We start from the raw sequence: 22,352 nt of genomic DNA on the forward strand, positions 1-22,352 counted from the left end.
CACTAAGAAATTCAATTCGTTCACGTTCGCTTTCATATTTTTTTTTTAATCAACACGTTCACGTTCTTAAAAAATATGAATGCGTTTCTTTTAATTTTTTTAATTTAATTTTTATGTATCATTTAAATACCTACTAATACGAAATCGTGAAAATCATAATAATATTGTTGTTTTATCTCCAGCCGTGACCACTGGAATTTCAGGTATTTTATTTTTATACATCGTATTATATTATATATTATAATAGTATTATTATCAATCAATATTTATTAAACAATAAAATATACATTTAAACGTTTTAAAAATCGTTAAAACTTATAAAAATGTAAACGTCAGTCTTGCTCATGTTCTACTTGAAAAAAAAACAAATGACTTTCACGTATCATTCACTAAAATAAATATGAACGACATTCTTTCCAAACACTGGTTTGATCGCATATTGAACATGGCCCTGTATACTGTACCTGTTGTCGACGGTCATCTCAAATCGGTGTACTTACAACCTAGTACACATTAAACATATGTTTATCCATGAGTTCAGATTGTATTGCATGTCAGAAAATCTACTAATTTAAATATACATAATAAAATGCACAGTATAATAAATGTATATTAATAGTAACTACCTATATTAATAAAATTATTCATTATGCTTATAAATATCAAATTAATTTAAAATAATAAATAATAAATATCTTAATTTTGATATCAATCAATTTTGTCATTTCACTTCTTAGAGTTAATATGGATTTGTTTTTTGGTTTGCAGTTGATAACATTATATTATATTGGTTGCTCAGTAACCAATAAAGATGGGTCAATTGGAAAGTACAAATCGCGCCTACTACAGCAATGATGAGCTTATTAATGCATTAATTGAGAGGGAGTGTATACACTCAATTAATGTGGAAAAAGTGTTCAGAAGTGTTGACCGAGGGTTATATTATACCAATGATAATAAACTAAACGCCTATAGAGACACGGATTGGCAATCGGGAGATGTTTATTTGTCAGCACCAAGTGCTTATGCTACTGTTTTAGAATGTTTGGATATCCACAAGGGTCATAAGTTTTTAAACATCGGTTCTGGAATAGGGTATTTTAGTACTCTAGCCGGGCTTTTATTGGGTAAACTATATCTCAATATTTATTCATTGTACTCCCAATCCATTTATACTCTTTAAAGTTTAAATCGGTTGTCGATATTTTTCCTTATTTGTTTATAGGTGTTAATGGAGTTAATCATGGCATTGAAATTCATAGTTATTTGATAGATATAGCATATCAAAAGTTGAAAGTATTTAAACAAAATTCTGCAGCAATTGATTATTTTGAATTTTGTGAACCAGTATTCATCAAAGGTATAATATACTTTATTCATATTAATTAAATAAGTACTCATAAATAATTAGAATACTGTGAAAAAACTCCGATCAAATATTTAAAAATAGGTTATAACTTATAACTTATAAGTCTATTGAAGATAATAGTATTTAACATTTACTTTACAAAATCTATTTTATAAAATAACTTATAATAAATTAAATAAAAACCTGCGATGTTGTTCTGCTGTATAATAGTAGGTGTAGAGTCTTTCTTTTCGTTTATCAGTGTAATGAATGTGATAAGTTTGAATTCAATGATAATTTATTGTATCCGTCAGTTACTATTTCCAAGAATATTTTGTTAAATTTGTAAGTGGTTTTTATTCTACTACTCCGTGCTACAAAACAATGCAACTTGCTTCTGCATATAAACGATGAAGCTTTGCTGTCTCAAAGCCAAAAAGCCAATGCCATCTCATGACCAGTATATGTATCTGAGAATAAGATTTTGTCCTATCTACTTTGACATAAAGAAAATTGACTAGTTGTCTTAAGGGATTTGGATTCACAGAAATTGAAAAATTAAATGTGTCCCCGGGTTGCATTCTCTTGTAGCACAGAGTATAATTATTTATTTTTCTATTAGTCATATAATAGGTTGAACTAATTTTTGACAAAAAAATACCCTAATACATAACCTATATTACATATTAATTATTATAAGGTATAATAATATATCATGTACTATTATTATTAACTTATAAGTAAATATTCATGTACCATAGAAGCTTAAAATTATTCTTAATATTATTGAAATGTCATTGTATATATTATAGGAAATGCATTTGAACTGAAGTCAGTGGGTTACTATGATAGAGTCTTTTGTGGGGCTGAAGTACCACTAGCAAAATCTTCATTTATGAAGGCTCTTATTAAAGTAATATTTCATTCAAAAGTTAATCTTTAATGATAAAATTAAATAAACTTTTCTTATCTGTATTTAGATTGGTGGTGTATTAGTTATGCCATTGAAAGGGTTCCTCGTAAAAGTAATTAGGTATGGTGAACACTCGTGGAAAACAAATAAACTCTTGAAAGTATCGATGCCAGATCTTGTTGTGGCAGAAAAATTTAGTAGTATGAAAGTTTCAAAGTTTCGTAAGTTAATATATTGTAAACTTAAAATAAATAAATTTTAAATTTTTGTATGTTTTTCAGCTACTGTTGAACCATTGAGTTTACAAGAGTTATGCAGATCAAACATTCGTGCATCCATACGAGATTGCTTGTATAAAAGTCATCCTCGCTTACAAATGCGCACTAAATGTAAACCAAACGTAACCAAAAGATATAATCAAACATTTTTTAGTTCTGATCCGATGGGTCACATTCTTGAGGAATATGCAACTATCGGTGAAACGATTAGTATACAGAATTACATTGAGGATTCGAAAGAGGAAACATCAGATCTGGATACGGGATCTGGATCTGGGAATGAGGCCATTGAAGAAGATAATGATGACAGTAACAATGGCGATGATGTTGAAGAAAAAAATACAACTGAACAGTGTGATAAAAGTTTACTTAAAAAAACTGCATCAGATAACAAAAGAAAAGCATCAGAAGCTGAATGTTCTGAACAAAATAAAACATTGCCCGAAAAACCAGAAAATACAAAAAGAAAGAGAATGAATTCATTATCTTCTACAGTCAAAAATCTCTCCAGTAACCATTCTACCAATAGCTGTGATGATTTTTTGGAGACTATGTCTAATGATTCATCCGAGTCTGATGATGAAGAAAATGATCAAAATGGTGAAGATGGATTTTATAACGCTTTGGTTGATGATCACGTTAAATTTACCTGCTATTATAGTAATGAATTCACTAGGGAATTGATAAAATACGGCTTTTTGAGCAATCGCAAAGAAAATAACTTGAGTAAACTTCTGAAGTTTAAAATTAATCTGTTACCACTACCAGCTATGCTCAAAGTGTTTCTCAACTATAGGTAATAAAGATGATTAATTTCGCTCTGCTCAACATTAGATTACAAGTGGGCCACTGTAATAGATTAAATTTCTTTTATAATACTGTTATACAAATGTAGTTTTGAATACCTACTCACAACTCGCTAAGTATTTAAATACAAATACATGCATTTTTGATAAATTCTATTTTATAATATCTTTATGTATATCAATATCGGTATAGCTATTCTGTTAGGTACTACTTTAACAATTTTAATAATTTAAAAAAACACTAAAACATGTCTTATGATTTAATTATAACTATTTTAAAATTATTAGATTTGTTTTTAATTTTATACATTGTTATTTACTATACACAATATTTTATGTTTTTATAAATTATATATAACTTACAAAATGTTTTTTTTTTTTTTTTAACAATGAAATATTATGATATAGCCTAGAACACCTTTGATACTCATTAAATTAATATACATGAAATTACAATTATTGTACCTATTTATTAATGAGGCCAATGATGTACATATTAGGGATTGAAAACTGTTAACACATAATTTAGCACAATTATACTTTATATATAACACAAATATCTTACCTAACCTATATAATTATTTACAAGTATAAACCAATCTTGTGTTTACAAAAAAACACTTGATACAATATAATAACTGCTAAATAAGGTAAGTTGTAAATTAATTGAGTATCTAATTCACTTTTAACGGTTCATTATAGCAATGGTCATGCAAGTATGCATTTTAATGTTGAATACTATTAAGCAAGATTAATGATGTATTGGTTAACAAACTATTTATATTGTATTATTGTAGTTTTTAATATTTAATCAAGTTATAATAATTTAGAATTGTGAAACTATTACATCATTTTGTAGAAAACAAGATATTTTTATATTTTTAGTAAAATTATTTTATTTGTACGTATATTTACTACCACGTTTATATTTGTATAGGTATCTATAAATTAATCAGTATTAAGAAATTTCAAATTTTTTTTTGAAAATATGCTTTGTTTTATGTTACTTTTATCAAAATAATAAGTACTATAAACTAAAGTTAAACGTGTTTTACACATATTCTTAGCTTAATTGCTTAAGTAATTTAAAAAAAAAATCTTTAGATTTGTGTACCTACTTATGTTTTTATTAAGAAAAATAAAATATGTGAGTAGGTATACTGAGTATGTTTCATAGAAAATAAAATATTTACTATGTAATATGTTATTTATCAATACATAATTGGGAACATTTAAAAAATATCTATATTTACAGCTTCAGGCAGTGAGTTATGAAGACTAAAATTATGTTACATTTCATAAAGATACTTACATGAAACGTCATACTTTTTTATTTGTTTGGTATGATTAAACTAATAAACCCTGCTACAAAATAAGAGAATAATATGATACAACGTATAACATTTGAACTAGTTTCACAACAAAAGTTTTTTTTATTATTAGGTATTAGCACCTACTACAGTAGGTTTAATATAATATTTCAGAAAAAAATGGATTTTAAAATGTTATTGTTTGTAAATTTATAATAATATACTTTAATAGTTTAAAGTACCTACTAACAATATTTTTATTTACAAAAAAATAACTAAAATTGTTATTCTACGTTTGAATAGATAGGTATCTATTATTTCTTCCGAATTGGAATTTAAATTGCTAGAACAAAAAAACTGTGTTTATATACTATTTGATATTTTGGTTACAGTATGAAATATTTATCAGAATCCTTATTTTAAATTTTCAATCTTAAGCTATAAAAATTGATTATTTTATAATTTTTTAATATCAAAATAATATGCAAATTTTCATGATTTTGAAGAATATTATTAAAATTCTAAATTTAGACCATCATACAAATTATTTTCAATTCGCGCACACCTTTTTTTTTATTTCCACTTAATGAGCAATTTATGATTAATCGTTTTAATACATTTTCAAGTAGTTTGACAAAGTCAAAATTTTTTTTATTGATATTAATTTGAAATAATAAAAATTGAAATCGAAAATTGTTTATGCCTATCAATAGTTTAAAAAGCGTCTAATTATTTTGAAAATTATATATGGTTTATTTGAATAGAAAATAGACTAATATAAACATTCAGTGAAATTTTCATGTACCTACCTATTTACGGTAATTTTTTTTAAAGTAAAAATCAATTTTTAGCAATATTATTTAATTTAAACCATAATTTAAAAGTTAATATAACCGGCCAGTTGTACATAAGGTGTCCATTGTATATTTGATGATGTTATTGTGGTATTAGTTATATCTAATAGTAAAATAAATTACTTTAATAGGTAACAATAATATCATAAAAGAAATATATTACCTAATAAATTATAGGCTGACAGACCGTCTTCGTTCAGAATCATTTTTCGTAGGTATTTTATATCATTGAATTCAAATTTAAGTATTTAACACATCCGTTACAGCGACTCCTCTAGACACAGTACAGCAGAACGATACTCACTTGCCCACTTTTTTATTTATTCACTCATATTTTTGTGTTTACTCCCACTCCCTCTCCCTCCAAAATAAAAATTCTATTTTGTCAAATGCGTATATATTTTCCTTCATTTATACTGGCGTTGTCACCGCGTCTGATTACATAAGTCGGCTACACTACGATAACTATAGGCTTAACCTATATCCTATATACCTATTTTGATGATTTGTGAGCTAACGAGTAAGAAGTATCAACAACATTTAAAGTCGAAGATTCTCAATTGTTTTTCTATTGTCGTCTAAGCCGTTTGAAGATGAGTTTGTAATAATTGATACAATATTGAATACACTGTATGGTCGAACACTCAAATACCTAGTTTAATGATTTTAAATACCTTCTAATCGTAGACACATAAAATACCTTGATCTGTGTATTGTGTAATAATATCATAATTTGTAAATATATTATATATTATATAACTTTTGTTAAATTTGTAAAATTTGTAAATAAAATTAGAAAAAAAAAAACTAATATTTATTAACTAATAACTCGATTTATACGAATGATATTGAAAAAATCCGGCGCTATTACAGTAGGTTAAATTAATTTTTGCAAAAAAAATTCCATTTTAAAATATCATTGTATACCTATACTAAGTATATACTGTTTTGAGTTCTCCTCTAGATGCTATGAAACTTTGGTTACTGTACGATGAATGATGAGTCTGTAGTTAATGTCAAGTTAGTCTGCGCAAAACGTTGTTTGTGCCTAAACTACAACGATGTACTGATGTGACGTCATCTTGAGAGAGGTGGCAGTTATCAATAAAACTATAAAAGCCAAAAGATTACCTAAACAATAGTTTTCTGGCTCTAAAAATAATAATTTCACTTAGAACTTTTTAATAAATAAAAATCATGTAAGTCTGATATTACCTGGTTATGTAAAGACTTTCTAAAACCTATTTTTATATTATTTTTTAATAATTTATATTATATTCTAAGTGAAGCAAAGAATGTAACAGTTATAACATGTGTATTTTTTAATATCCTTATTTTTTTTTTAGTATGAAAACAAGATAAATTTCACAAAATATTGCTCCGGTTCTTAAACCCATAGGTCCCCTGTTTCTGGTAGCACTTAGTGTTCTTATGGTACTCTGGCATGTCTCATTAAAAAAAGTTGAAAATTGATATTTACTAATGTATATTATTATTTTCAATGAACATCATAGGTGTAACTATAGAATCAACATTATGAAAGGGCTTAAATCTTTGATATGTTTAAGTTAATTAAGAAAATTGTTTAAATTGGGACATACATTTTTTATAATTTTTCGCCTTTAATATTATCTACACATATGGCCTATGGGCTAAAGGTGACTATGGTTATTGGTTTAATAATTTTAGTCCAGGACCTTGCAAAATATAGCACCGGCCCTGTTCATAAATATTACATGAATACTACTACATTATTGATAACAATGTTGATATTCATAGATTTCAGCAAGATAATACAATAATAATTGATTTGCCTAAAATTAATTTAGAAGCCTTTCTTTATTTTGATGAACAATCAAAAACTAATGTTGAGTTATTAAGTGAGAATTATTTCTGAATTTGTACAATACAAATATTTGTTATAAACTATTATGTTGTATAGTATTAAAGTGTCGGAAATTTGTATAGTATTAATTCTTCCAACTATTACAGAAGATATACAATTACTATACACTTTCTTTAGAAAAGAAAAAATGGTGCAAAAATATTAAATTTTTCTGGGACAGAAACTTATAAATATTTACTTGGAATCTACCAACATTGGATTTTTTTTTTCAAAAAAATGTCAGAAATATTTCATATTTATATTTTAGTTTTAGATGTGGCTTATAAAGAAATTTCTATTCAACTTGGTCACTGGTTTTCAAGTAAATCCGATGCTCGGAGAGAGAATCCCCATTCTGAACAAGTAATTAAACCTTCAACTAATGTATCTTCGTCTTTTTTTGAAAGAACCACCTGACCACCCGGCTTTCGAAATATGTTGTTTTTATTCTTAATATAATCGTATAATGTAGTTCTTGGAAGACCGTACTTTTCCAAAGCATTTCTAACACTTAACTTATTCATTTTGATTTCCTTGAGAGCATTCAAAAGAGAAGCGTTTGTATAATTTTGATAAGTGCGACCACCTACCTTTTTTTTATATTTGACAATTTTGCTGGTAGGTAACTAACTGTCCGAAGTCGGCCCTCTTTTTGAAAAATTCCGAACTTAAATTAATAAAAATTTTCAGATAGCACAAACAACACTTCTTACAATCAATTTTTTTTAATAATTAGTTTATCTCAGACAAAAAAAAAATTGTTACGATCGGACTATTTGTTGTCGAGTTACGAATGTTATAAGATGTGATAACAATAACGGGCGGGAAATCTATTGATAAGGAATACCTCGTGGCCTCCATGTTATCAGCGTTACATCATTACGAAACGTTTCCTACATCCCAATACAGGTTAGTAACCGTAATAAATAATAAAAGATGATTATAATTCAATTAAACCGATCGTATGCTTTACTTTATCAATTGTTATCATATCGTCCGAACTTCCGAAGTCAACCAATGTGTCCGAAGTCACCCAATTTTACGGTACCGAAGACAGAGATGGTGGAAAGGGGGAGAGACTTGATAAAAAAACACAGTTCTGAAACCAGAGAAAATTTTTTGATTTGTAGTAAAATATAATTTTTATTTTAAATTAATAAAGATACTAGTAATTTATTTCATTGTCATTTATTATTATTTATTGAAGATTTTAATACCGTAATTATATGTTTTAATAATGAACAGTTAAATTGTACCCCTCCTCTCACTGAATGAGCTCAAATACTCTATTGGTACAGTGCTGTACTATTAAATGTGGTATTGCACCTCTGTTTGTAGACAGTTTATACTGCACCACCATTTCTAGTCTGACAGTCCACCTGCACCTAAACCAAGGTTGTACTGAAAATCCAATACTGGAATAACTTTATCATCACTGACATACGACAGTACATAGCCAATACTAACTGCCAGTAATGCATCTGTATCAGTCAACACTGCGCCTTTTCTGAATTTCTGATTGAGATTTAATATTATAAAACTTGGATCGAAACAAATCATTATATTAGGTTTATTTATATTCCATACTTGCTAAAGAAGAACTATTTAAAAATTTTTTTTAACCATTAAAACGTTAAAGAATACACATCCCAATACCGATATTATATTACTTTGTGATTTTAATTTACCTCCTGAAAAAGTTTTTTATAATCTACTGTCATACAGTAGATTAGGTATGACATTGACTCATACCTAAACTGAATGTAACTATAAATGTAATTACAAATGTCAAAAGCATATAAAAAATTAATTTAGAATGAAATTGTTTGTAGGAACTGAAGTTTGGCAATCATTAACAATCATATTTGTAAAAATTAGAGTGAATTGAGCTTTTATAAAATTTAAAGGTAAGATTATTATCTAGACAATGACATAGGCTTTTTATTATATTTTAATTTTAAGACAGTATATGAGTATTTTAAAATTGTAAATTGTTTGTACAACCTTTAATATTCATAACTTGCCTTAAAATTAAAATATAATAAAAATCCTAAATGATAATCTTACCTTCAAATTTTTTATTTGGTAATTTCACTCTAATTTTAGAAGTTTATATGATAATGATCATTATTATTAACGTAAAATTTGATTTGTTGCTTGTGGGCGAGGCAGAAAAAAAAATGAGCTGAAATCCTCTTAATTGTAAAAGAATTTCTTTCAATATTAATCTTATGTAACTCATTTACTATTGTTATAAATGCAGTTAATAATATAAAACACAAATTTGATTTGATCTCTTAAATAATATAAATTTAAATATTTTAAATATTTAATTTGATTCAGGTACCGCAACAAAAGAAACAACTTAACAGATGTCAAGTATGTTCTGAATCCTTTGATAGTTGAATTAATTGCCTTGATCACATTCACAAAGTCCATAATCAGCCTACTCCATCAACCTCAAATGAAGTAAATGAAAAATTAAATATTACGTTTATCTAGTTGAGTTCTTACATCCTTGATATATTTTAAGTAACTATTTATTAGTATTAAATGAATTCATTAGTATTCATGAAGGTATATGTCTCTATATTATATATTAAGAGGACGCTACACCTAAAGCGAAACGAATAGAACGGCCGAGAGAACGCGCTGTTAAGTGTTTTCACGATGCGCAAGCACGCGGCGTTTAAGCCACGCCCAATACTCGTTGTCGGCGACCGGCGGACGATTGTGCTCATTCGGGAGCGATGTTTATTATTTCCTCAACCTTCGACTGTGTCTGATCGCGTAAATATAAAATGTAAACACCTTATATTATGACGCGTTTCCGCCGTAATATTCGCGCATACCTTCTCGGCGACTCAGCTTATAATTATTGCATTATTAGATGCTTACTCCATACAAAATATAAACAATACAGTAAATAATATCTACTTTATAACAGTATCCTAAACTAATATTACCTACCTAAATATCTAAATAGGTATTAGTTTTTAGTAATTTAATTATTGAATATATGATTTTACGTTATACTGCTACTACATAGGTAGGTATACGTTTTAAATTACAGTTTTTGGGTACTTCTTAAAGATGATACAGTAGCCCGTATCAAAGCTATCTATTATTATTTTTAAGATTCTACCTTTCTCTACAAAGATACGATTACCGTTGGTACTATATATGCTATTGAGTTATTAAATATTCAAATTAAATTAAATAAAAAATACAGTATTGCCTATTGGTAATCATTTGTCAATTATAATGTTAACACTATTATATCATACATGAAACTAATATAGGTATATTTTTATTTTTTATTAATTTGGTGTTTAATGTGGTCACTGGTCAGGCTCTCTAATATCACTTTTCAAAAATCGTTTTCCATATAGTGGATCGACAATTTCTGGCAGTAAACATTCTAAATAAAATCTGAAATGGTAATATATTTTTAAAAACACGTTTCACATTTATTAAAAATATTATAGAATAACTGATGAGAATAAAGGTCACATTTTTTTAAAATTATTATTAGTTGTGGTCATAATTTTAATAATACGCTCAGGCTCTTTGATATCGGACTTCAACATTCTTATTGGATAAAGTGGTTGAATTATTTCAGGTAGCATACAATCCATATAAAACCTAAAATTATAAACAAATTAAAAATGTACTTACTTAAAATATTATTAAGTTAGGTCAGATAATAAATTACATTTTTAATTTTTCTGCCATATTAGAAGTCCAAAATTCTGGTTCATAATAAATTTTTTCTACCGTAATCCAATTACTGGTATATATTACAAAATAGCATAATTTTCTGCGGGTAATATGCAACTGGCCCATTACTTGATAATAATAAATATTATCTTTTTTAAGTTTTGTACAATTATCTACTATGTTACAATATGGCAACTATAAAGTTTAAAAAAATGAAATTGTAAAACTACAGGCTTAAAGTATACGCAATGATTATAATAATATGTAAACAACATGACTTACTAATTTTTTGTTAATAGCATCTATTGCACTTGAAGTGTCTTTTGCAATATATGGACATTTAATTTCAATAATTGCCGTTTTACCAATCAAGCCATCTATATAATATTAGACCCGATATATTTTAAATTGTATACGTAAATTAAATTATAAAACATAAATAATATAATATAATACCTAATATTCAAATATTTTACCTGGACTTGCTGCTAAGTATGGCTCATCAGGATCCACTATCAAACCACAAATTTGTATTTTTTCGCCAATTATACATTCTGCTTTTTTACGAGCGATAGGCTCCGTATCTCTGCCGTATTGTAAATATTTAGATTGGACATTTCCAGCATAAAGTATATTGTACACGGTGTTTTTACAACTGGTACTAGAACGCATTTTACAAACTTGTCCGAATCTAGAGGCAGTAATTCGTTTTTTGCGTTCATAGTACCACTTCTCACTTTCACTTTGATTTCTAGTATCATCTTCAATTTTTTTAATATCTGCATTCTCTAAGGATGTAAGGAATTCTTTTTTTTTTTTTTCAAAATCTTGTGGTGAATATTGGTTTGTTAGCGGCTCTGCCAAACCATAGTCAGCATCTGGACCGTCAGTACAAATAATTTTAGTTTTTCTAGCTTCTGGGAATAACTGTCTTCTTTTTAATGTGTTGGTTCTTATTCGTTCATAATTTTTTATGAATCTTTTCCCAAATTTTCCTATAAAACAAAATAATTATTTTTAATGTAGATACCTTTTTCAAAATTTTAAAACTTTTTACTACAACACACCTGGACTACAGTTGGAGATCTTTTTGTGTATTTTTCTTAGATACTGTTTAGAGTTAAATGAAACTACGGCTGCTTCTACCCTAGTATTATAGCTTCTTTTACTCGAAAAATTTAATCTTTTACCGGCTATGTGTTTGTTTATTAAAGAATTAAATTGTTCGCACATGTTGTTATTTTTATTTTCTAACAAACTTTCGGAATTTAAAACAAGTCTTGATACATAGTTTTTTATTTCATTCATCATTCCAGAGCTTTCAGCCTCTGGCACTAAGTTTAAATCATTATTTTTCGATCCATTACAAAAATAAGAATCACACTTTAGATGCTGACCAAGTCGATGGTATGGGGCGTTAGCAACATCTCTTTGAATACCTACAAATTAAAAATCATTCAATTTATAATAAATTGTAAAATATTTTCCACAAAATACCTTTTATCTTTTCTAATTTCGTTACTCCAATTATATTTCTCCAATGTATAACTGCTTTTGTGATATCACCTCTAAATCGTAAAATATTCGATAGAATATATTTTCGAACACGAAGTGGGTATTTTGTGTTTCTAGCAATCACTGTAAGTTTGGTGGCATAGTTTCGCATCAAATGATTTCGGCACTCAATTTTTCTTATGTGAAAATTGGGACCGTACGGCTGAATTTCATTTAAGCGTTTAGTCACACTGCTGTCCCCATCACCTATTACGTTTTTAAATGCCACAATTTTTTTATTTTACCAAGTATTTTTTTTTAATTTTTTTACCTATTAAACAATTATACTTTAATCCATGCATTTCCTCGCTTTTCATAAATCCTTCAACCACGCCATCGGCCTCCATACTTGTTGAGGACTTTTTCCAATTGAGGAAGCATTGATGATCAGGTGCGACTTTTTTACTATTTTTCGATTTTTGGCAAATACAACAATATTTATTGCGTATTCCAACGAAAAGCACTTTTTTAGATTTAAAACCAATTATCGTAGCCTAAATGAAATAAATAAGATTTGGTTTAATTATCATTATTACCAAACTATATATACTATATTAGATATATTACCAAAATATGTACTAAAGGTAAAAAAAAATTAAACATACAAACAAAACTACAGTTTTAATTACATATGCAGTATGACTGTATTTCTTTAAAACAAATTTATATATCAATAAGTTATGTTTTAATGATTAATAAAAAATATGCAAACTCTAGCCTACTTACTGCTCCGGATAAGGCGTCGTATTTTGTCCGATAGCTGCGTTTAGACCACTGCCCATCTGCAACAACTGTGATGACTGGTGTGCCATCTACGTCTATATCACCACACTCCAACGCCATTTTTTTTTCTTCCTCACCAGCTTTTTTTATTTCATCCCATGCTGTTGCATGCACAATATCAGCTACGTTTTCTTGTACTTTCGTATAACCACTAATCGATAACGATGGGATTTCAAGAAATGAAAACAATTCAGACAGCTGTGTGTGACCAATACCGATTGCTTGACAGCCGTGAACAGTTGCTTTATTAATTGGGACTTGTACTGTTTTAGGATTTTCTGTATAAAGTTTACTTTTGATGTTACACACTTTACATTTGAATGTTAAAATCGACTGAAATCCTACAAATGTTTCTTTCTGATACTCCATGTCAATAAATGAACAACCGAACCCACCACTGTGTACCTTTTGGATTTGATTGATAAAGTGAAAAATATCAATAATTCTTCGGCCTGTTAAAGGTCTGTGAATTCAAAAAAAAAAAAACAAAAAATAACATAGTTGAATAAATGTTTTACAGTATATTATAAGTTCTAGTAAAAAATTAAAATTAAATTAAATTGCATAACACTAGTTTTTTTGTACACACTTACTCGGCAGTTGTAGTATTTTCCGATGATAAACTATCTTCAGATGCAGTATACATAACACTTAGGTTATGGTCAGAAATATTGTTGTCTCTACAATAATTGTTAATTATATTATACACTATTATTATGCCCATATTAATTTATTTGTAAATACTTATAGTACTTATAAGAAAAATAGTATTAAATCTTTGCTCACTCTAATCGAGAACATGAGGCCTTATATTCAGGAAAAATCAATGTTGCATCTAAATTACTTCATAAAATAACAAAGTTATTCAATATATTCATAATTTAACTTGGTTTTAATATTTACTTTATATCCGATGATAATGTATTCACTACAGACGATACAGACGTTTCATCAAGATTTAAATCGTGTACTAAAACACTGCATTAAAAAAAAATTGATAGATTAAAATATAATCTAAAGAAAATACAAATATGCATACTTATTGTAAACAATTGTTGAGTTATAATTCAAAATCATATTTTCTGCATTAGAAGACGGAATTACATTATTTAATTCATTAATTAAATCTTCATTTCTAAATAAATATAAAATCAAAAAAAAATGTTGAAAAATTATTTCATAACATATATAGTCACTTTTGAATACCATTTTTTGTATATTTTTTTTAACTTTGCATAAATTATTATTTACTCGTAATAACTAATTATTTAGGTACACTATTACACCCAGTCAAGTAATTCAAAAATTGAATACAAACATAAATAGGTAGGTACTTGATTTTAATTTTGCAGTAATAATTAATTATTAATTTTATTTAAATTTTTATAAACAAAAAGTATAAGATGTATATTATAGCAAATATATGCAATACAAAAATATAATTTAATTTTTAATCATTAGGTAAAAGTGGTAATACACTGTAAAAAAGGTGGGTAAGTGGATGTCGCTCTTCTGCATGTACAGTAGGTTACAAGTAGGTCACTGTATAATGGATGATTTTAAATTTGAATTCAATGATATAATATCATTGTATAAGAAAAACGATTCTGAGTGGAGACGGTATGTCAGTCTAGGTTTAAAACATATTACATACGTATCTATGGTATTAGAAATCGGTAAAAAAAAATTGACCTATAATAGTACCTATACTTTCTTATAGAAATTTTTTTTTTGATAAAGGTAGATAATCTTATAAGGAATCTTGTATTACATTTTTAAATCTTAGATTTAAAAAGAAAATTTTTACGAATTCTTTCAAAATAATTTGCTAATTTTCGTGATTTTTCCATATTTTGTCAATTTTTGAACTTTAAATGCTTATAAAAAAAAAACTGTGACTAACGATTTTTAATATTTTTCATCTGCCTTCGGAACAATTTACTAGGAGCCTTCTATTAAATTTTCAAGCTTTTTTGACCAACGAATAAAATTTTATTGATATTTCTAGAAAAAAATCTAAAAAAAAATGGAAAATGAAAATGTCCCTAAACAGTTCAAAATAAATCAAAATATTTTGAAAATGTTATCGTGTATAGAAAAGGCATATATAAATAGCCAGTAAAAATTTCATGTTCCTACAGTCATTTGTTTTAAAGTTACACCAAAAACCAAATTCGAATTTGTCAAAAACCGATTTTGCGTAAAAATTTCCGTTTTTCCTTAATTTTTATGTTGTTTTTCCCGGCGCTTGTGAAAACTATTGGAAAATTTTTACTTTTGACCCCCCAAAGTACCAACTAGATTCACTTTCCTATCAGAAAAGCTACTGAAGTCGAAAATCCAAGCACTTTTACTGTCCTAAAACGTGATGACAGACACAAAAAAAAAAAAATAAAAAAAAAATAAAAAATAAATAAAAAAATAAAAAAAAAAACACACATCATTGTAAAATCAATACATTCATCGTTTCACTCAGAATCTAAAATATTTTATTACAATTAAATAGCAGATACCTACATTGTTGATATAAATAGGAAAAAATTAAGTAATAATAATACCTTATATAATATATTATTTTATTTTGTATTATAAAATATAAGTGATAAGTATTTTACGTAAAAAAATTTTTTGGTAATTTGTTAGGTAAAATACGGTAAAATTAGTAAATTTTTATTAAAATTAAATTTATAGTGTACCTATTTATTTTTTTTTTACAAAATTATGTAAAGAAGGCAAGACAAATATAAAATAAAGCATTAGTATTTAATCCCTTTATTAAAAATAATAATTAATAATTATAGTTTTCTATTATGTGTTTAAATAAAAATAATTAATAAAATGTTACAAATTAAAAACATATTATCAATCAATATAATTTTATAAAATATTGATTTGTATTATAATTCTAAAATCTCGATAAAAATATAGAAGTATACAAATAAAGTGATCACTCAATTTTTTGAACGGTAAAAAAATGTAAATCGTAAATATTTTTGCAAATTTATACGAGACTCACATCAATATAAAATATATGAACATATGCATATAAATCAAGTAATATTCATAAAATAATAAAACTATTATATATACCTGTATAGTTATAATTTAACATATTATGTTCTACAAAATAACATAATATTTTACTTACAAAAAGTCACAAAATAGGACATGAAATAATGTATTTTTATTTTGAAGCTTATATTTAAAAGTACTTACTGCACATCCTTACGAACCCCATTACGAACTTTTTTCATTTTTTTTTTTAAAGAAGTCTTACCCGATCGGGCTCCTTTCTTTTGGATGACGCGAATTTTTTTTGGTGACATTATGTTAACAATGGTTAATACAATTTTGGCACGAAAAAAAATATGGTTAGATACAACAGCATAAAAATTAAATACAATTTATATAATGAGTAATTAATATAAAGGCCTTTCTGATATTGCTAAATTATAATAGGTATCGTAATATAATATAGTAATTCCACAGCGTATTCTGTCATATGGTGACTACGACGGTCGACGACATAATCAAGTGTAGCTTATAAATAAGTTTAGATATGGTCTATATTCATTATTCAAGATAATAATAGTATGTCTATCGACTTCTGATTATCGGAAATGTTTATTTTTGTCACAATTTGTCGCGCGGCTGCCCGGTGCCGGCCGATGACGAAAAACGCGAGTGCTTGAATGGAGTGGGGGAAGCCGCGTTTTGTCGTTTTACGCCACCAGGGAATAATTCGATAATAATTAGAAAAATTATTTTACAATAATTCCATATGCTAAAAATTGTTTTGCGCGGGACAACATTACTCCCTCAATATTAACATTAGAATTACCAAAATTGTAAATCCTTACTAAGAAGAAAATTATCTGTGTCGTAGCGTCGTTTTTTTTTTGATAGCACTACCCAATAATTTTTAACAATCATTTGAAAAATACAAAAAAGTCAAATGTTCTCAAACCTATAACTTTAAACGTATTTATGTTATCCAAATAATAAAAACGCTACGACATAGATAAAATTGTCCTCTATATGTAGTAAAATTTTGTTTATTCTATTAAAATTATAATGCGAGAAAAGTTGTCCCGCGCGAAACAGTTTTTACAACCGAATTACGAGTGGTGTGGCGTCCTCTTAAGACAAGTTCAGAGACATAAAATATGCATGCATCTTTGTCATAGTTTTAATAATCTTAGCTTAATCAATAATTTTATTAGAAAACATTAAATTACATTAGTGTATAGTTCTAAAGTATTAAAAAACTAAATGCATAAAAATATAAAAAAAAAATTAAAAAATGAAAATCCAAATGAAAATTACTTTTTAGTATCTAGTTTAGTTCTTGAAAATATTAAATTTATTTGTTGGTAATTAATTATTTTAGTTTATTATTTTTAATTTATTATATCCTAAATGTTTAAGTTAATATTTTATAATAATGTTATATTCAAAATTTTTTGTTTAAAATACTGTTATTTGTTATAATTTTTGAAAATTTGTGCTATTTCATCTGAATATGCATAAGTCTTTGTCAAAAGTTAAAATTAATTTAACCTTTATTAGTTATTATATGATCGTGGTAACTTAAATAGATTTTTACATACATAACATCTATATCCATGTCTTGGCCATATCTTTTATAATTTGATTTCTTTAGTAAGTAAAATAAAAAATATATTTGTACAATTCAAATCTTAACTTTTACCGTTGAATTATTGATTCCAAAATATATTGCAAAATATTTTTATTATTATTTTACATTTTGTATTTTATAAGTTTATTGTACCTGGATCAATTAATATTCGGAATTTGATTTAAATAAATAGTTTTTATAACTAAAGATTGAAAATTTAAAACAAAGATTCTCATAAGTAGTTCATACTGTAACCAAAAAATCTAAGAATATATAAACACAGTTATTCTTTACAGACATTTTATATTAAAATTTGGTCAAAATTACATATTAAAACCAAGAATAATGATTTTAGTTATTTTGTTGTGATTTAAAATATTATTCATGAATTTATGAAACTTTTAGAGTATATTATATTTTAAACACAAAATGACTTTTTCAAATGTAATTTTTTTTTGGCAACTACCTGCTGTAGTAGTTACTAATGCCTCATTAGTAACTACTACAATATAAAATTATATATAAATATATAGTAGGTGAGTATAATTATTATACTATATTACATACAGCTAAGTACATATAAAGTTAATTAAAATAAAATGAAATTCAAAATAGTAATATAATATTTTCATAATATTACCTTTTTCTCCGTTCATTTCACAACTTACTTATCACAGTGTCCCACAATTGATCCTTTTTTTCTGGTGTCTTTAAATTCTCACAATGTCTTATCATACAGTATTGGATGTTTTTGGACAACCAATATTAATTTTTCCGTGTGGTTTTTTTTTTTAAAACAGACGTCATGTATGATTGTGAAATACAATTATGTTTAAGTACGCATTTATGTAACTGTCGGCCAAAACTAAACAAGAGCAACTAAACACGCAGTCTTACTAGTCTTACTTGTTTGAAAATGATAATAATAATAAATATATTAAATACAATTATTTTACAGAAAATTTTTTTCAAGTTCCAGAAATTGCCAAGTTTGGAATCAACGGTAGGTAGGCATACGATAACTATAAATACTATTAATACTAAGATATAGGATAACTAAATAGTATATTTTCAATTCAAAGAATAGATATCATTTTTAATACTAATTTATTAATTTAAATTTCATGCCAATGATATTATATGAGGCAAATTTATATGCATCATGATTGCTATATAATTAATCTGTATAATTACTTCCGATAACGTAAATAATTTTCATAATAATTGTATGTTAAAATAATAGACAATTATCATTACTCCCACCCCCAGGCCACGCCAGTATCCCAGCTCTGGCCCACAAAATATACTGCCCGCGTGCCCTTGTAGCCCTGTTCTTATATTTTTTGTTCAGCTGCCATAACGCGAAGGTGAACTCGGTCATGCAGCAATTTACCGTCACGTTATTTTACCGCCAGATCAACCGCAGGTTTCACCGCGGCGGTGTGTGGACCTATAAGTACTAAAGTATATAATACTAAATATATGTGTACAATTTTACCACCACCGCGGCAGTGTAACACGACCTCCGACCGACGGACCCGCTTCTCTTTTAGGATGTACGTCGTCGCAAATACTCATTGTAACTTTTACCATTATATTATTTAATATTTCTGGTATTGCTAATTGAATTATTTTAAACTCTGTTTAATAAAATATTGATACAATTATATTAATATATAGCCACTTCACTATTTTTTTTAAACAAAAAATTGTTTCCTTTTTGAAAATTATTATTCACATTATAATAATATTATTATTATAATAATTTTTCACCTTAATATTGTTTTTGTTCAATCAATAAAAATATTTTGTGAACACAAAAATTATTGTTTCTTTTTTTTCGTACCTACTGTCGAGTGTATAAATACATTTTTACAGATTTAACGACTAAAAATTGTTAAAATATATATAATAAACATAAAACTCGTTAGTAGTTTATACAGTGTATAATAATGACCTTTAGACAGCAGTATAAACGCTGCATGGAGATTATAATATTATGTTTCAAGAAATATTTAAGCCATCAAACATTAAAGTGACGAAAACTGCTGAATAAATCATAAAATAACGCATAACATCGGCAGATACGGCATGGGTAGTTATAATTATAAACTATACAAGAATTTTATTGTAAATAATGATTCGTAATAATTTTGAGTACCTACCTAACACACTAACACGTATAGAACATAATAATATGAATACTTATAGCGTCTACGTGATGTGTCAATAATAATTATTATAATACTATTAATATTATAATTGTGTATGCTCTAACATTAACAACATATTAACTATAGGTATACCGTTAGTCAGAATTCATTTAGAACATTTACTATGTCACGTGTTCATAAGACAGAAAAACAAATGAGTACTATACACCTTCTTAAGAGGACGCTACACGGATATTTGTTCTCTACGTCTCACGAGTGTATAACTTGACAAATTTATGCTCAGTTAGTTTAAAAATTAGAGTGAATCTACCAATTATAAAACTTGATGGTAAGAACATTATCTGTGTTTCTATGTGGGTTTTTTTTAAGATGATTCAGTTTTTAAGTGAGTTATGAGCATTTTTAATTTACGCTAGGTATATTACATACGCATAACTTCCTTTCCTAAAATATTGAACTATCGTAAAAAACCAACATACAAACGCAGATAATGTACTTCCATCAAGTTTCATAATATGTCGATTCACTTTAATTTTTAACCTAACGAAGCTAAACGTGTTCTCCTAAGCGTAATTTTGAAATGTTACGCAATTGTAAGACGAAGACAGTAGTAGTAATTTGGGGAGTCTGAGTTAATTTTTACGGGGAGATGAAAAAAGTTCAAGGGGGAAAGTCCCCCTTGCAGTACATTTGATCACCGTATACCTAAAAATTCTAATATGTATGGTTGGGGAGTCTGAGTTAATTTTTACGGGGAGATGAAAAATGTTCAAGGAGGAAAGTCCACCTTGCAGTACATTTGATCACCGTATACCTAAAAATTCTAATATGTATGGTTGGGGAGTCTGAGTTAATTTTTACGGGGAGATGAAAAAAGTTTAACCAGGAATGTATGCCAAGTATCGTATGCAGTCATATTCAACATTATATAGCTATTAAGACCTAATCTCAATAAAATATTTTTATCTGAACTACCATTCCATAGTAAAATAGTTGAATTTTGATTTTTAAAATTAAGATAGTTTTTGGTTAAGTTCGAAGTTTTTGTTTCCATAGCTAAATTTAATTCATTCAGTATAGTTTGAAGTTGATCTGGTTTCTTTTCAAAAATGTTTAGTAACAAATTTCTAGTTTTCAAATAGGTATAATTATTCATTAATGTTATTCTTCCATCAGGCGATATTATCAAAGGTCGACCTCGCATACGTTCAATTTTTGATTTAATATGAGTCTGTGATAGGTATTGCTGCAGAAATAAGTATGAAATCAGTACGCCGATAATTTGTGAATTCAAAATCAATAATTATTATTTTATTTTTCGGTTTTTGTCTGAAAATATAAAACATTTATATTCAACATAAGTATTATTTTCATCTATTTAATATAGTATATAAAAAAGTAAAAACACAAACATAATATTTATTTTTTTATTTGTATTGATTAAAATACATTATAATAATTTAGTTTAGTTCAATTTATACTCGATTTTTATGTATGGTCTCATACCAGTTACAGTAGTTAACCTATAATATATTATTAAAAAATAAAATAATATTTTTTACAATAATTTTCACATTTTTTAAGTTTATTTTTTTTTATACTAATTTTATTTGAAATTGATCATGATATAGACACTGAATTATTAACATTTTTATTTTATTCAAATTTTATATTATTAAAAAAAAATTAATATTATGTTATTTTATATTTTATTCATCATTTAATATTTAACTTACATATTATTGTTGATATGATTCATTTGATTATGGTACAAATCTTCAATTGTTAATGTGTGTTCAGTTTGTCGACGTTGATTAGGCTGTAGTAAAAATAATGAATTGACACATACATATATATATATATTTGAGAATTAGTTATATTTTATATTTCAATATTAATCTGATTTTTTATTTCACTGAAATTTAAAAATTATGCGTTAAACATATTTATTTTTATTTGATTCATAACTTACTTATAATAGTAGGTATTAATCTACTTGTTTGCTGAACAAATCTTGAATTGCACGTTCACGTTGAATAGGTAGTAGTTAAAAAATGAATTGATACATACACAAATTATTTAAGAATT

At 26.6% G+C, this 22,352-nt stretch overlaps 2 protein-coding genes across 3 annotated transcripts; one reads left to right on the forward strand and one right to left on the reverse strand.

Moving 5' to 3' along the window:
* Positions 1–811: 811 nt before the first annotated feature.
* On the forward strand, positions 812–9,867 carry LOC132934940 (protein-L-isoaspartate O-methyltransferase domain-containing protein 2-like). Its single transcript, XM_061001369.1, has 6 exons — positions 812–1,127; positions 1,226–1,360; positions 2,161–2,261; positions 2,329–2,482; positions 2,543–3,335; positions 9,738–9,867. Exons 1-6 carry the CDS (start codon positions 812–814, stop codon positions 9,865–9,867), a joined length of 1,629 nt encoding a protein of 542 aa, XP_060857352.1.
* Positions 9,868–10,000: 133 nt separating this feature from the next.
* Positions 10,001–17,581, reverse strand: LOC132935850 (uncharacterized). 2 transcript variants are annotated; one of them, XM_061002482.1, is made up of 11 exons: positions 16,668–17,581; positions 14,491–14,586; positions 14,355–14,429; positions 13,395–14,294; positions 12,940–13,162; positions 12,612–12,875; positions 12,182–12,553; positions 11,591–12,109; positions 11,397–11,491; positions 11,110–11,309; positions 10,001–11,039 (listed from the first exon to the last, which is right to left on the reverse strand). In XM_061002482.1, the coding sequence occupies exons 4-11, from the start codon at positions 13,818–13,820 to the stop codon at positions 10,904–10,906; spliced, it is 2,235 nt and encodes a 744-aa protein (XP_060858465.1). In that variant the 5' UTR covers positions 13,821–14,294; positions 14,355–14,429; positions 14,491–14,586; positions 16,668–17,581; the 3' UTR covers positions 10,001–10,903. The 2 variants fall into 2 exon arrangements, with proteins under 2 accessions (XP_060858465.1, XP_060858464.1); XM_061002481.1 differs by having other exon boundaries at positions 13,395–14,429.
* Positions 17,582–22,352: the final 4,771 nt, after the last annotated feature.

Source organism: Metopolophium dirhodum, chromosome 1, assembly GCF_019925205.1.
Source record: "Metopolophium dirhodum isolate CAU chromosome 1, ASM1992520v1, whole genome shotgun sequence".
Classification (NCBI taxonomy): domain Eukaryota; kingdom Metazoa; phylum Arthropoda; class Insecta; order Hemiptera; family Aphididae; genus Metopolophium; species Metopolophium dirhodum.